This window comes from Barbus barbus (assembly GCF_936440315.1).
Source record: "Barbus barbus genome assembly, chromosome: 37".
NCBI classification, from domain to species: domain Eukaryota; kingdom Metazoa; phylum Chordata; class Actinopteri; order Cypriniformes; family Cyprinidae; genus Barbus; species Barbus barbus.
In genome coordinates this window covers 12,451,691-12,468,100 of record NC_136715.1, presented here as the reverse complement: position 1 = coordinate 12,468,100, position 16,410 = coordinate 12,451,691, and the positions used below count along the sequence as shown (strand labels likewise).

Here is a 16,410-nt window from a genome sequence, read left to right as displayed (position 1 = left end):
TGCTTTAAATTTGAACAGAAATGACTTTAATGTTGGGAATGTAAAAACCCAGCCCATACACAACCATGGACTCTTGTAAAGGCTATACACTACCATTTAAAACACGACCGCAGTGCTCACATTAAAAATATATACGGGTTCATCTCTCTCAGAGACTTCTCAAATGCATGCATGTGGTAATCCCAATCTGTGCCCATTAGTGCACACTGAGAGAGAGAGAGAGAGAGAGAGAGAGAGAAAGAGACAGAGTGAGGGGGCTTTTAAAGGATTTGACAGTGATTTGTAGAATCACAGTTGTGGAATATTTGGGCATATCCACCTTTTCCCGCGTTTTATAGTTTACTAAAGCTCTGAATGCTTTCTATATTAAAATCTCGTCTTAATCCAAAGAACATGTAAATTGTCTTTGTGTGTGAGAAGACTGTGGGCATTTGAAGAGATGCTGGGGACGTTTACTGTCGCGCTTCAAAACCATCAAACTTCAGTTCCAGATGGGCGCACACTGGCATCAGCGGCAGTCGGTGAGACATTTTAATGAAGCGAATGAATGAAAAATCCTTGTGTCGATATATTGAATGTAAATTTACGTAAAATGTTACAATGTTGTAAAGATGTCTGTTCAGGTAACGCGATGAATAATTAAGAGGGATTAGTGTTGCTGTTCCCTTCAACACTTTATCAAACGTGTGTGTGTCTTCCCGCGGGAACTTTAGCTTTCAATCCAAATATAGCACTTTTTCCGCTCACCTGTTGCTGAATATGTATCACTTCATTTACATAAAATATTAATATGCAAGACTATACATGCCCTGTATTCTCAGCGGTCTGTTGAGTGCGAAGACGTGCAAGTGAGTTCATTTTCTAGAAGACAGAGACTTTGGGTTGAAACATAACTTTAAAGAATAAGACCTTGGTCAATCAAATATAATATGAATAATAAAATTACATATGCACTGCATTTCGGTAACAGCCTATAACAATAAGCTGTTGAACTTCCTTGAATATGGTGTCAGTATGTTTTTATGTGCAACTACTAAATATAAAAGATGTAAAACGATATGCATCCTTCCAAAAAAAAAAAAAAAAAATACAATGGTAATACCATGTCCTTAATCACTGCTATGAAGGCAATACCATATTTTTAAAAAGTACCTTACAATGTCATTGTGCCATGGTGTATGAATATGTAATCCAGCTGTTTGGTACATTTTTCATTATTTGTTGAATATTTCTGGTGGAACAAATGGAAATCAAAGCCTAAATCCTTGGGTTAAAAAAAATCATTAATAAAAAAAAAATGAAAAAACAAATAAATATAAAAGTTATGTTGTGGACTGGAAAAAAAATGTGTATTTGTAAAAATTATTTTATATATATTAATATAAATGAACTACTATAAATAGGCATTATATTGTATCACATCTTTAATCAAAATATAACTCATTCTCATTCTCTGTTAACTAACTTTTATAAAATTTCTAATTCTTTTTACAAATTATTTTAATTTATAAAGTATATATTATATGCTGTAATTATTTTATTTTATTAAATTTATTATATTTAATTGAAAAGTTTTCCTCAGCAGTTTTCAATTTAATCTTGATCATATCAGTGTGTGTGGGTCAAGAGGTCAAATAATCAGCTCCACTATCATACATTCTATCTGCAAAGCAAGGTATGAGTTTTTTTCATATTTTCATGTATACCTTCCCTCTCATTTCTCCATAGGAGACACAGGTAGAGAAGAAAGCATTGTGCTGTAGTAGAACCAGCCACTTGCATGGCAGCAACTATGACATCACAGCACCACGCATCATCACTATGTTATCACTGCAGGATCCGCGGGACGCCCGGAAAATACATGGGCTCCCTGGTTCATGTCATGTGGATAGTGATGATGGGATTTACTCCAGAAACCTGGGCCTCCTCAGAAATTCAACCTCATTCCATAAAGATCGAGGGTGACATCACTCTGGGAGGCCTTTTTCCAGTGCATTCCAGGGGCCCCGCTGGTGTTCCATGTGGGGAAATTAAGAAGGAGAAGGGGATCCATCGTATGGAGGCCATGTTGTATGCGATGGACCAGATCAACAGCGACCCAGACCTGCTGCCCAACATCACTCTGGGTGCCAGGATACTGGACACGTGCTCCAGGGATACGTATGCACTGGAACAGTCCCTCACCTTTGTCCAGGCCCTCATCCAGAAGGACAACTCAGATGTTCGATGTTCCAATGGAGAACCGCCTATCATCCCAAAACCAGAGCGTGTGGTTGGGGTCATTGGGGCTTCAGCCAGCTCAGTGTCCATAATGGTGGCCAATGTTCTTCGGCTGTTTGCAGTGAGAGAGATCTTAACTTAATTTTAATGAACTACATTTTAATGTTGATTCCTTCAGTATCAGGCTTCACAAATGCTTCAAGGCAGGTGGAAAAAAAATACTATTAGAAATCACCATTCTTTCCCTAGCAGCTTATTAATGACAGTACATTAAGACAATTGTTTCATATTTTTTATTTTTTTTTGCAAATGAGGAGTTGCCTAATTAAATATACACTCATTTGCATACATTCCAGAACAGAAATCTGAACAATGGATAAAGGCAAGTTTAAAATTCTTGAGGGAGGATTTTAATATTTCTTTGTATCGCTTCATAAATCCTTCATAAATCCTTCATAAATTCAAAAATACTGTCAACTGTCAAAGAAAGAAAAAACATCATGTTATTAGGAATAAAATGTAAAAAAAATATCAGGCGGGTGTTTAATGAGCAAACCCTCCTGTGAAAGCATTCAAAATATAGATAGGAATAAAACTGCAAAGTTTGGTGCAATTGAAGTGAAGATTTCAGACACAGTGCATTGAGAAAAAAGCTCATTTTGAGAAAATTTGGTTGTATTTGAAATCATTGTCTTTGGATTCCCTTCTGTTTTGTGTGGAGCTCTTGCATGGTGTTGCTGCAAGACTGGCATCTGCAGCGCTGCAGATAGGGCCAGTGCTAGGAAGTATAACTAATTCTGTTAAAAGGTTTGGATTGTGTTTCAGCTCACTGGCATCTCAGCAAGAGCTTCTTAAACGATATAGATTCTTCATTTTATTTTGTTCTGAGAGAGAGTGTATCAGATTTTCCTTGAAGTGAAAAGCGGTTTTGCTTTGTGCACACCATTGACCTGTGTCTTTAAAACATTGACAACCACGAAGGTGAAATGTGCTGTGTGCCAAAATGTCATTTAATTTCAAATCCCTTCTCATTTTCGGATCGTTGTTCAGCTTGCAAATCCTACACCTGATCTACATTCAATTTCATTCTGCCCTCTGCCTCTTTTTAGAATTTTTATTTATTTATTCATTTTAATCATTAGTGTTCTTTGTTGTCACTGCTCCAGGCTGTGTGTGCTTTTGTGCATGAGCTGATAACCTCACCCAGGAGTTATCTGCAATCATTTTCAGTCATCACAGTTTCAGAGAAGATAAACAATTCACAAAAGGTGACTTAGTCAGAGCTCCATTAGGTCTCGCTCAGGACATTATACCTGGAATTTGTGTATCCTAATCATATTTTGCTGTGGTTATTCATTACTTTTAGTGATGCACGCTGGAACAGGGCTGGCTTATATAGCTAAACCAATCATATCTCAATTTTATAGCCTTTTGATAATATTGGATAAAGAGAAGATTGGAGAATAAATGAAAAATTAACAAATTAACCTGAGAAATATTTGCTGGAGTAAAAAGTATCACCCGGACTTGCAAAAATCTTGATATTTATATAACATTCTTCATCTTCTTCTTTTGCATCAAAAATGCTTTTATTTTATTCTTTTTTCTAGTTTCTTCTGTATATTTCAATTAGAATACATATCTTTAAAGCAAGTTTTTTTCCTCATTCACTGAACCAGAAATCTCCAATTTAACAACACTTATATACACTAAACTACCAGTTTTATTCTTTTCAATATTTTGACTGTTTTCACAGAGGGAGTTGTTCATATATTATTTGTCTGATTTATATGTTATTTTATTCCTTAAAGCAGTTTTCTGGTTGTTGACAGTATTTTCTGATATATGGACTGATACTAAAATGCCCCCTGTAGCCTATAATTTTAATATGTAAACAAAATTAAACAAAAAATTTGAACATGGCGTTATCCAGTGTTTGGATTTGCAAATTAGTGCATATTTAGACATTGCCTCATTTTCCTATTTTAACATAACCTCTCTCTCAGAAACTTGTAATGCAAAACAATTATCTTAATGTACTGTGATTAATCAGCTGGGGAAGTATGGTGATATCTACTGTATTATTGAAAAATGTTACCCTATTTTACCCTGGTGTAATGCCAAGTTGTTTTTCCCATCATTGAAACTATAATTTCGTCATAATATCATAATTCATAATGTTAAAGTCTTACAAAATAAAATTAATAATTGAATAAAAATACAACACTGCATAATAATAAACATCAACATTTTAAACAGTGTTTTTGTCAAATATTATAAAATACAGTAAAAACAAAGAGACTTCCATGAATTTTTTTTAATAATGACCAAAAAGGAGCAAATGAAGAGTTTAAATGGATTCACTGAAAAGGACAGTGTGAATGATCATACTACAATTATTAATTCAATTCAATTCAAGTTTATTTGTATAGCGCTTTTTACGATACTAATCGTTGCAAAGCAGCTCTACAGGAAATTAAGTTTCCACAATATATTTATATATTGCAGAATCTTAATATATTTAATTTATGGCAAAATTTGGTAATTCTGTACGTTGTCTGAGCGTTGGCATCCTCTGAGGGGTTGGCATTATCTTTTCTCAGGTGTTCGTTCATCTCAGATCATTTAAGGGTTGGATCCAGACTGAAGCTTCTGTAATACCACGGGATGTTAATCTCGTGACAGAAACAGAGAAAGAAATAGAGACATAATTAGCGTAGCTGCTGTTCCATCGAAGCAAAAATGATTTGTTCAACCTAAGCTAAAGAATAATAATAATGTACATTTGATCAGATATAACTGCAGTACAAGATTATAAGATGCATTATGTGAATGCTTGGCTAAAGAGATGTGTCTTTAATCTAGATTTAAACAGAGAGAGTGTGTCTGAACCCCGAACGTTATCAGGAAGGCTATTCCAGAGTTTGGGAGCCTAGCTTTTCTGCATCAGAAACAGGTAGCATGTTTCGAAGCTTGGCAATGTTTCTAAGATGGAAGAATGCTGTTTTTGTAACATGGGAAATATGATTGTCAAAGGACAAGTTGCTGTCTAATATAACACCCAGATTTTTGACTTTAGAGGACGTAACAGTGCATCCGTCTAGTTGCAAATTGTAATCCAAGAGATTCTGTGTACTGTTTTTGGTCCAATAAGTAATATCTCTGTCTTATCTGAATTTAATAGGAGGAAATTATTGGTCATCCAGTCTTTTACATTTTATTATTATTATTTATTAATTATTAAATCACACTGAGATTAAAAATGTAAGTGTTATCTTGAATCTCTTTCTATAAATGCTGATCTTCTTACTAGTTTATGTCCATATTCCTTACTGAGTTCTGGTAAGTAGGAACTGAGGATGGCAGATAGTAACTACAGCATTACGGAGGATCCGCTCTCCATTAAAGCCCACTCACCAGCTCAGATTCCTGGTGGGAAATTAAGCATGAGTTCGGGTAAATGCAGCTGCACTGTTATCAGCTACAAGCAGCCTCTGCTCTGTCGCTTCAGCTGAATGAGTGTGGACCTTTAGCACATAGATTGACACGGACAGAGAGCCAGCATTTATGGGTGGCACTTAGTCTCTTGGTCACACATTCTCTTAATAATATTATTCAGAAAATTTTGTTTTAACGACAACACAAGATGTCTTTCTATAGATAAAGATACATGAACCATTCTATATCTGATGCATATTGTAGGTGTATAACATTTAGCCTTAAACAGATTTTTGTATAATTGGATTAAGTGCCATACAAAATTTAATGAGTACAAGCTGTCACTTTTAAGAGAATAATTTGGAATTTCCTTACACAAAAAAAAAATTTTTTTTTTAAATCTTTAATAAATCATGGAGTATCCCATACTAAAATAATAATAATAATAATAATTGTCGATAATTAACCTAAAATGTATTTTAAATGAACTTTTTTAAATCAGAAATATTATTTAATCTGGATGAATCAAACTGAATATTTTGGGTTATATCCGGCCACCATTGAAAGTCACTTTTAAGGGTCAGATCATGACAAAATAAGGCAGTTGTTCATATTTTCACAAGAATAAATGCTTAGGGAACATATGTTGAAACTCTTCCAGGAAATGTTTGCATGTGATTGCTGTTAATGTTGACATGACTCAAGTTTGGAAAGGCTTGAAGGCTGTAATGTTTATGGTGCTTAGCAACAAATCAGTATCTGTAAATGAAACTCCTATATCAATCTTTTCCTTTGTATATTTGCATTCTAATGTTTTAGAGTTGCATTTGGATGGGGAATGCATTGCAAACTTTGAATATTGTTGTTTCTCATGCAAGATGTAACAAGTGTCATGGGTGGATCAACAGCAGTGCCACAGATTGTAATCTATATGTTGTATGATGGGGGAGGGGCGGTTTAAATCTGTCGTAGCATGTGAGCTAGTAGCATTAAATATATTGTATGCCTTATGGCTGAGAAATGGCAACCTTGTCTCTTGATCTGTCTCTCTCCCTCTGTGCTTAACGTAATTTGACTAAAACCCCTCTAATCCTTCTAGATAATCTGTCAAATGGTCCTCTCACTCTTCTCTCCTTCTCCGGTCTGTATCCACCTTTTCCTCATAGTCCGCTGGCCTGCTTCTTTAAAGAACCTTTTATTAAGCCACACGGGCAAAGCCTAGTCCAATGACATCAGATGCGTCATTAAGAAACTAGCGCGACAGTAAATTAATCTTCTCAACCTTTTTTTTCACAAACAAATGCTTTAAAAGTGGTAGCTCGTGCCATCTGTATTTCCCCAGGATTTTTTTTATGAGCTACAGAAAACACTACCACTAAAGTTAGGGTAGTTGTGCTGTAGGAGACTTGCGAGGATAATATTATGTGCTGGTCTACTGAATATGATGATCTTCAGACATGATTAACTATATCACTTAGGAGTGTGATATTTCTTTTACAAAACAGTTCAATAAACAAGAGAGCAAAGTTGTAAATAAAATTTTTTTTGGAATATGCGTTATGCAAAAATAGATTATTTTATTTTCAAAAATGTGTTTTATTAAAGCACATTTTATTAAACTTATTACTTTCCATTTCTTTGTCATTGTTTGTGAAATTTACTAGCAATTAACTGAGTGAAATTTTTCTACACCAATTGTTTTTGTTTTAGACAGTATCTTAGACCTAGTATTTCCAGATATGTTGTCTATTATCACTCTGCCATCAGAAATAGTCTCCAAGTGACTTTTCTATATGAATCAGCATATTTGAACAAATTGGTGAAGTGAATGATTCACTGACACGTAATTTGTTGAATCAGTGTTTTGAATGAAACAGGTGAGTGAATGATTTAATGATTCAAATGTGCATACTCTTTGAGTAGGCAATTGTTTTGAATAAGTACTTTGTAACTGCTGAAGAAGCATGTCCTATATGGTATGAATGTTGTTCGTATGATGTAATCTGGACATACAATATCCATATTGGTATTGTTATGTGACCAACCAGCATCTGTTACGTCGCTTTACTGCCATTCACATATCCTCTTCCATGGCCTTGTGGGATAGAGAAATTCCACAGAATTTTTGCCAACTCTTTTATGAATACTGTGAATGCAGACATACTACTCGTATTGTTTTTGCCTACTAGATGCCGCCAATGTTTTGCACAAATCGGCTCTGAGGAAATATTTGGTCCCACTTTATATTAGGTGGCCTTAACTACTATGTACTTACATTTAAATTAATAATTTGGTACAATGCACTTATTGTGTACATACATGTTTTTACATTGTACTTATATTTTTAAAAATACTTATATGTAATTACATCTGTAATTAATTTCTGTAATTACATTTATAATTACACTGTTGACCCATCCCTTACACCTTAACCCACCCTTAAACCAACCCATACCACCAAACCCGTCCCTAACCTTACCCGTATCCCACCTCAATAGCAGCAATAGTGTTTTGCAATACAGTATGAACACAATAAGTACATTGTACTTATTTTTTGATGTAAGTACATAGTAGTTAAGGCCACCTAATATAAAGTGTGACCAAATATTTGAATGATTCACTGAAATCAGTCACTTGTCGTCAACTACTGGTGTAGCAATGCGACATACAGAAATATTGATAAACCCCCAACACTAAACAAACAAACATACAAATAGACATAATGATACAAACAATAAAGCATTCATTATAGCTAAATGTTCATTATCCTGATGATTCTGGAAATGAATTTGAACTATTTACAAAAGCCAGTAAAATCAGTTTTGCAGATCAGAGATATTCATGATGTTCACAGTTTTTGCAGCAGCTACATGTATGTGAAAAGGCATGTTGCTAACTGATGTGTTATGCATCTTCCATTTCACAGATACCTCAGATCAGTTATGCTTCAACAGCACCTGAGCTTAGTGACAACAATCGCTACGACTTTTTCTCCCGAGTCGTGCCACCTGATTCCTTCCAAGCCCAGGCGATGGTGGACATCGTCAAAGCCATGGGCTGGAACTATGTTTCTACACTGGCATCAGAGGGGAACTATGGAGAGAGTGGTGTAGAGGCTTTCATCCAGATATCCAGGGAAGCAGGTACAGAAAACTGAATTGCAGAAAAGAAAAGTAAGAAAAGCAAAATGAATAAATGCATTAATATATATGTATATATATGTGTGTGTGTGTGTGTGTGTGTGTGTGTGCTTTAGTTGTAGCTTATTTTACCCAGATTTACCATACCCTGATTTTCCATAACTGAAGCGGAATTTATCACAGTCTATCCCAGGATTTAACACGTCTGGTGTTGTATTTGATGAGGAAAGAGGATAATGATCAGGGGATAAAGGTTTCATGTGATATTCTCTGTGTAAAGAAGTTATTAGTCACCAGATGTAATGATAGACATCCTACAGACTGACCTGCATGTCATATTCAGTTGAAAGGCCTTGCAATTATCATTCTTTTATTAACATCCTCCAATCCTTCAAAACTGTCTATCCTTTTATTTATTTTTTATTCAGGAGGTCTTTGCATCGCACAGTCTATTAAAATTCCTAGGGAGCCAAGACCAGGAGAGTTTGACAAGATCATCAAAAGGCTAATGGAGACATCTAATGCCAGAGGGGTTATTATCTTCGCTAATGAAGATGACATCAAGTGAGTAGTCTTTCAGTAGTAATTCTGAATCTCTGAGGCAAGAGCTATGGCCTTGAAAAGGGTCTATAAATGATTAGAGAACAGATCAATCACCCTACAATGGGAATATCAGGCGTCTTAGAAGAAATTAGGAAATTATGGCAGATGAATGTACCACTGGGAATTTTTTCATCTAGTTTCATTTGCATTTTGTAATCTAAGCCTAAATTAATATAAAATGATACATAGTAATTACATCTAATTAGTATATATATATATATAAATATTGGTGGATGCATTTATCCACCAATGCAAATACATTAAAAACATTGCGAAATATTATTACAATATTGTTATAATTTAATATAAATTGTATACATTTTAAAGAAACATTTCTTATTATTTTCGATGCTGAAAACTGTTTTTGCTGCTTAATGTTTTGGTGGAAATATTCATATTTTATTCAGCTAGGATGCATTAAATGCATTAAATTATTGATTTATTTATTTAGTATTGAAATCAGCAGTAATCAACAGATTCCTAACTATAATGGATCTGACTGTCCTTATCTCTAATATACCTGCCTTTTGCGAGGTGTCTGATATTTTTGTATTCTTTTATTGTAGGCGTGTCCTGGAAGCAGCGAAAAAAGGCAATCTTACAGGTCACTTTTTGTTTGTGGGATCTGATAGCTGGGGAGCAAAAAGCTCACCCATTCTTAACCTGGAAGACGTGGCTGAGGGTGCGGTTACTATCCTACCCAAGCGGGCATCCATTGATGGTATGAAATTATAGAACGGGCCATTGTAAAATCAATTAAGGATTGATAATTAAAAAAGAAAACCCATCTAAAATCCATCTAAATGCAGTGTTAGGTAACATTTTCATACTTATAAAGATAGTTCAACCAAAAACACTGTAATCATCCAATTCCATTCCAAATGTCATTCTTGTTTTGTTTTTTTCTGTGAAACACAAACATTATTGAAGAATAGTTATGCAGATTTGCTATACAACTGCAGTTGAAAATGACAAAGAACACACAACAATTCTGCTTATGTGTTCCATAGAGAAAAGAACAGCACAAGGTTTTGTAATGATTACACAAATGCTTCGTTTTTTCATGCCGCTTTAATCTGTTTCTCAGGGTTTGACCAGTACTTCACAACAAGATCACTGGAGAACAACAGGAGGAACATCTGGTTCGCTGAGTTCTGGGAGGATGACTTCAAATGCAAACTGACACGGCCTGGAATCCGAGGCGACAGCGGGCTGAGGAAATGCACAGGCGAGGAAATAATTTCCAACAAATTGCTCCCATAAATGCAGTAGTACTTGAATTATCATACGTTCTTGTGCTTTTAAGACGTGTAAAGCATATCTAAGTGGATTATTCCCTCAGCAAAGCTTTTCGAATCCTGTCATGTTGCTTTCGGTCATTCAGGAGAGGAACGAATCAGCCGGGATTCAGTGTACGAGCAGGAAGGGAAGGTGCAGTTTGTAATCGATGCCGTGTACGCCATGGCCCATGCAATCCATAGCATGCACATTGACCTCTGTCCGGGTTCGATGGGCGTTTGTGACAAAATGGACCCTGTGGATGGAAGAATGCTGCTGAGTTACATCCGTGCCGTTAATTTTAATGGTAAGCCTTCTCAAGGACAGAGCTGAAGCATGTGAGCCATTCCAAGCATTGCGAAGAGACCTTGAAACCGTCAGAATTTCAGTAATGGGTTTGTATTCATACAGTACAAGACTAATGAACATCACAGGAATTTGAATGTAAGTTTTTATTTCCGAGGAACGCTTTTGTTTGAATCTGCCAGGAAGATTACACATAATAAACCTACTTTTGCCAAACAGTCTGAAATCGAAGGTATTGCCTTTACTGTCAGACTGACAGGTGAAAATAGGTGAAGAGTAGATTCTACGAGAGGGGAAAGGCCAGAAACGAAGCTGCTGTTTCCAAGGAGGAGGGCTGTGAGTCCCATGGGTTAGTCAGAGTGGGTCGAGAGAGGTCAGCACTCAATCCCAGCCTGAAGAGATCCACTAATGCACAATGCAGCAGAGCACATACTGGTTTTAACCCCCTCCACTCGTCTCTTTCCTTGTCTTTGATTCTCCCTAGGGCAGCCACTCTCCAAACACAAGACACATTTCCTTTTTCTGCACTATCTCGCGGTGAAAATCCCTTTTCTTTTCGTCACTCGCTCCTGAGAGATTTCTATGAAAAGCACAGCTATTCAGTTTACGCAGAGTGGACATCCTCACACTCTCGTATGGAAATCTTTTCAGCTTTGAGAGCCTAAGGGGAACAAAAGGCCTCATGGAGACCTTGCCTCTCATGATTTGCAGTTTATAAATTGAAAGGAACATGAGATTGAGTTTGCTTTGTTGTAACATCCACTTTCACAGAATTACATCTGAGAACACCATATTTTCTTGTAAGCAACCTTTGATATAGAAAAGTCACCTTTAAAGTTACGATTGACAATTTTACCTGGGGTGTGTTGAAGCGTGTATTTCTACGCATTAGTGCAATTTTATGCCCTTGAAATGGGTTGTTTCTGTTCTCTTGTTTCAAATGATTGCATTTGAAGTAATAAGTAATGATGTTGAATATCAAAACCCTGTGTTTACTCTGAAGGCAGTGCTGGGACAGGTGTGATGTTTAATGAAAACGGTGATGCCCCAGGACGATACGATATCTTCCAGTACCAGCTTTCTAATACCACCAACCCGGGATATAAAATCATTGGCCAGTGGACCAACCACTTACGACTCAATGTAAGCGTGTTAAGCCCCTTGGTAGATTGCAACATTTTTGAATGCATGTTCTTGAAATTTTCTTCTCTCTTTCTGTAAGGCTGAGGACATGCAGTGGTCTGGAGGGGATAAACTGGTTCCGGACTCGGTTTGCAGTTTTCCTTGCGAGTCTGGGGAGAGGAAGAGGATGGTGAAGGGTGTGCCGTGCTGCTGGCACTGTGAGCTATGTGACGGCTATCAGTACCTCCTGGATGAGTTTAGCTGCGATATGTGCCCCTTTGACATGAGGCCCACCCCTAACCGCACAGGCTGCCGTCCCACTCCCATCATCAAGCTGGAGTGGAGCTCTCCGTGGGCCATCATTCCAGTATTTCTGGCTATACTGGGGATTCTTGCTACATCAGGAGTCATCATCACCTTCATCCGCTTTAATGACACCCCCATAGTCCGCGCTTCGGGCCGAGAGCTCAGCTATGTTCTCCTGACGGGCATCTTCCTCATCTATCTCATTACTTTCCTCATGATTGCTGAGCCAAGCACGGTGGTCTGCGCATTTCGCAGGTTGTTTTTGGGGCTGGGCATGTGCATCAGTTATTCTGCCATGCTCACCAAAACAAATCGGATCTACAGGATCTTTGAGCAGGGAAAGAAATCAGTCACACCACCAAAATTTATCAGCCCCACATCCCAGCTGATCATCACATTTATTTTGATCTCAGTACAGGTGCGTGTATATATATATATATATATATATATATAATATTATTATATATATATATATGATAAATTTACACTTCTTCATTTAGCAGATGCTTTCATTCAAAGCACGTTACCAGACCTTGAGCAACATACATTTTGAAGGTGAACTATTGTTTTACCTCATTTAATAAAAGTTTTACATATAACTTATAACGTAGTATTATTATATTCCCATATATGATGGATTAATATTTCAAAGTATTCCAAAGTGTTCAGATTTTTTTTGCAGTTTTGTTTGTTTAAAATTAAAATTAATACTAATAATACTAATAAATCATTTTAATTATATAATAAAATAAAATATATATAATAATAGCTCAACATTAGTCAATGTTAATTTAAATTATTTGCATGAAAATCTGTGCTTAATTTATTCTTGTTCAGAGTAACCGCTCTGCAAGTTGTTTACAGGGTTGTCACTGTACTCTATGTTTCCGAAAGACATTTTTATCTGAGAACTTTTTGTCCATTGTATAATTAATGAAGCAATATTTTGAGTGTAGCATGGCGGTGCAGTCATTTCACTGAAAGCTCTTCTCTTTTTTGGTGTTCCATTAACGCTGTTATTGCATATTATTTGAGGAAACATTATTAAGAAACTTGGTCTCCTTCTCAAAGATATTCAGAGAATTGTTGGAGTTGAATTCTTAGTGAATTGATGTAACTTAGATATCATGTACCATTACAGACATTCATCTTGTATAAACATTCATTCCTACCTCTTTTCTGCTCACAGCTCCTGGGTATTTTCATTTGGTTTGGAGCGGTTCCCCCTCACACGACTGTCGACTTTGATGAGCTACATCCCCCCAACCCTGAGTATGCACGTGGGATCCTCAAGTGTGATATGTCAGATCTGTCTCTCATTGGCTGTCTGAGCTACAGTATGGTGCTGATGGTCACATGTACAGTCTATGCCATTAAGAGCAGAGGGGTTCCTGAGAACTTCAATGAGGCCAAACCCATTGGCTTCACCATGTACACCACCTGTATCATCTGGCTGGCCTTTGTGCCCATATTTTTTGGCACATCACAATCCACAGAAAAGGTAAATTGTTAATATAATATAGATTAAGATGGATTTTGGACCGAGATTATCACATTTTAATAGGCAATAACTCTACAGAAACACAAATAGTTCATAATAGATATACTTTTGTTTTTCCATTACTACATATTTTATTATGTAAAAAACACATTAAAGTGCCCCTATGGGTAATGAAAGTTTCATATTTTGGTTTTGGGAGTCCCCAACAACAGGTCGACATGCATGCAAGGTCAAAAAACACTTTCATTGTCTTATAATATGCGTTTACTTTTACTTTACTTGCTCAAGGACTCCCAAACGATTCGTTCAACGCTTCATTTTTCCAAAACAGTCCTGTGCGTGACGCTATTCTGCGGTGATTGGTCTCATTTTAATTTCATCATGCCTGCAATGTCTAATAAAGCAGGGTTTGTGAATGCAGTGCTGCTTTGTGTACTGCCGTTACCGGCGAAACCGCTGTTTTACCGCTCCAAAAGTGGCCCAAAAGTGGCAAAGAATGAATTTGCATTTTCATTCAGACCAACTCTAAAAAAACAAGTGGGCGGGCAATATACTAATGTTTCATGTTGACGGCTTGGGATTCGTTTTAAAAAGGACTCGTTTCAATGATTCAGAGTCGACTCCTCAGATTGATTCAGAGTCAATAACGTTATACAAGGTGCACTTTCTGATTTAAAACTTTGCAGGATGTTTTCGTTCACTTAGAGCTGTATTACACACTGCATGAAAGGTCATTTTTAAAAATCCATAATAGGGGCACTTTAAAATTAGACCTAAGGATACATTTAAAACAAAAGTGATATCATATTGATTTTCTTACAAACTATGTTGCACAGTGTAGAAGATTCGCTAGTGCCTGATATTAACATGTCATACAGAAATATTATCTTTACCCTGAGAGTGTCTAGACATGCATTTCACTAGATTAGATGGTTCTGTTTCAGTTAATGATGCTGCAACATTTTCTTGTGAATGCTTCAGCCATAATCAGATAATAGAAACCTAAAACACGGTTTCTAATATCAGGTTAACTGATCAGGTTAATTGCTATTTAATAGTGGTGCTGTTTTGTGTTGGCCAAAAAGCACACTTCATGCATTTAGTCATTCAATTTTTCACGTCTATTCATCCTGTGGGGGATGGTTTTGCTTACAAAGCACGGGGATTTAAAAATGGAAAGTATACTCTGACTAATAGAGAGGTCTTTTAGTGGCCAGTCAACCGCAAAGCTTTTGGCCCTCAGGTGGTCTTCAAGTCTTTTCATTTCTTGTAAATGAAAAGAAGAGCATGGAAGAATAAAATACCAGACTATACAGTGGGCTGCAGTATATATAGGTATATACATATTTGTGTGATGCTATCTTACATTTTATCATATTGAGTTTAGATTTTGAAGTATATCTTGCTTATCTTTATATTTATTGTAGAGGGAAAAAAAAAACAGTTTTACCATCACAGCTTCTTGTGTGACATTTTTAACAGCAGTTTAGCAGTAATTATTTGGTTGCATGCTGCACAATATCATGAAATATAAGAGGTTTCAATTATAGTATCCATATATTATAAATTAACAAAATTAAATAAATGACTCGCATTGCAATAAAAACATGATACAGTATAAGGGCTCAGTTTTTTGGCTCGCATTAAACATGCATAAACTGATTGAATTATTTGCGCATGGCTGATTTCAGCTCTTTGTCTTAAACTATTAAAATCATTATACTGATTTCCAGGAAATGCATTGTGACAATCAACAGAGTATATATATATATGTGTAATGTGCAGTGATATCTCAGCGCTAAAGCCTTGACGGCTGAGCTACATCATGTGATAGGTCGCGGCTGAGGCCAGGCTAAAATATTACTCTTAATCTTTTTTTATGCCCTGAACCAGATGTTCATTCAGACCACCACTCTGACCGTGTCCATGAGTTTGAGCGCAACGGTGTCCCTGGGCATGTTGTACATCCCCAAAGTCTATGTCATCATCTTCCACCCAGAGCAGAATGTTCAGAAGCGCAAGCGCAGCTTCAAAGCCGTGGTCCAGGCAGCCACCGTTTCCACTCATCTCTCACAGAAATCCAGCGACAAGCAGAACGGAGAGACCAAAGTTGAACCAGATAGATCCCAATAAAGACCAGGAGGTAAAAAAAATTAATAAAAAAAATGATATATATACATAAACACAAAATTCGTTTTCATATTACTTTTTATAAATATACATATTTATTTGTTTATTAACAGAGATATAACATATGCTATCTGTGTTTAGGCCTGTGTACATCCTAATGAAGTAGTCTGAGAAATAGTCAAGGCAAACTGCTGCTTGCTAAATCATTCATTTTGCAACCACTAATGGACGAGGATCACCAGAGGATATTTCTAATATCTGCAATACAAGAGTCTGGGTGAGAAAAAACACTCAAGTAATGCATAAATGAATAGTACAATATGTACAGATATTAGAGGATCAATGGATTCTTTGTGACGTGGAACT

General features: G+C 36.3%; 1 protein-coding gene across 1 annotated transcript; it reads left to right on the top strand.

The window, feature by feature from the left end:
* Positions 1-1,792: 1,792 nt before the first annotated feature.
* Positions 1,793-16,047, top strand: LOC306856617 (metabotropic glutamate receptor 6-like; the record flags this gene model as incomplete). The annotated part of the gene is made up of 10 exons (XM_079395973.1): positions 1,793-2,341; positions 8,585-8,801; positions 9,227-9,362; positions 9,968-10,122; positions 10,489-10,629; positions 10,786-10,986; positions 11,989-12,128; positions 12,208-12,831; positions 13,603-13,914; positions 15,808-16,047. The coding sequence occupies 10 exons, from the start codon at positions 1,793-1,795 to the stop codon at positions 16,045-16,047; spliced, it is 2,715 nt and encodes a 904-aa protein (XP_079252099.1).
* Positions 16,048-16,410: the final 363 nt, after the last annotated feature.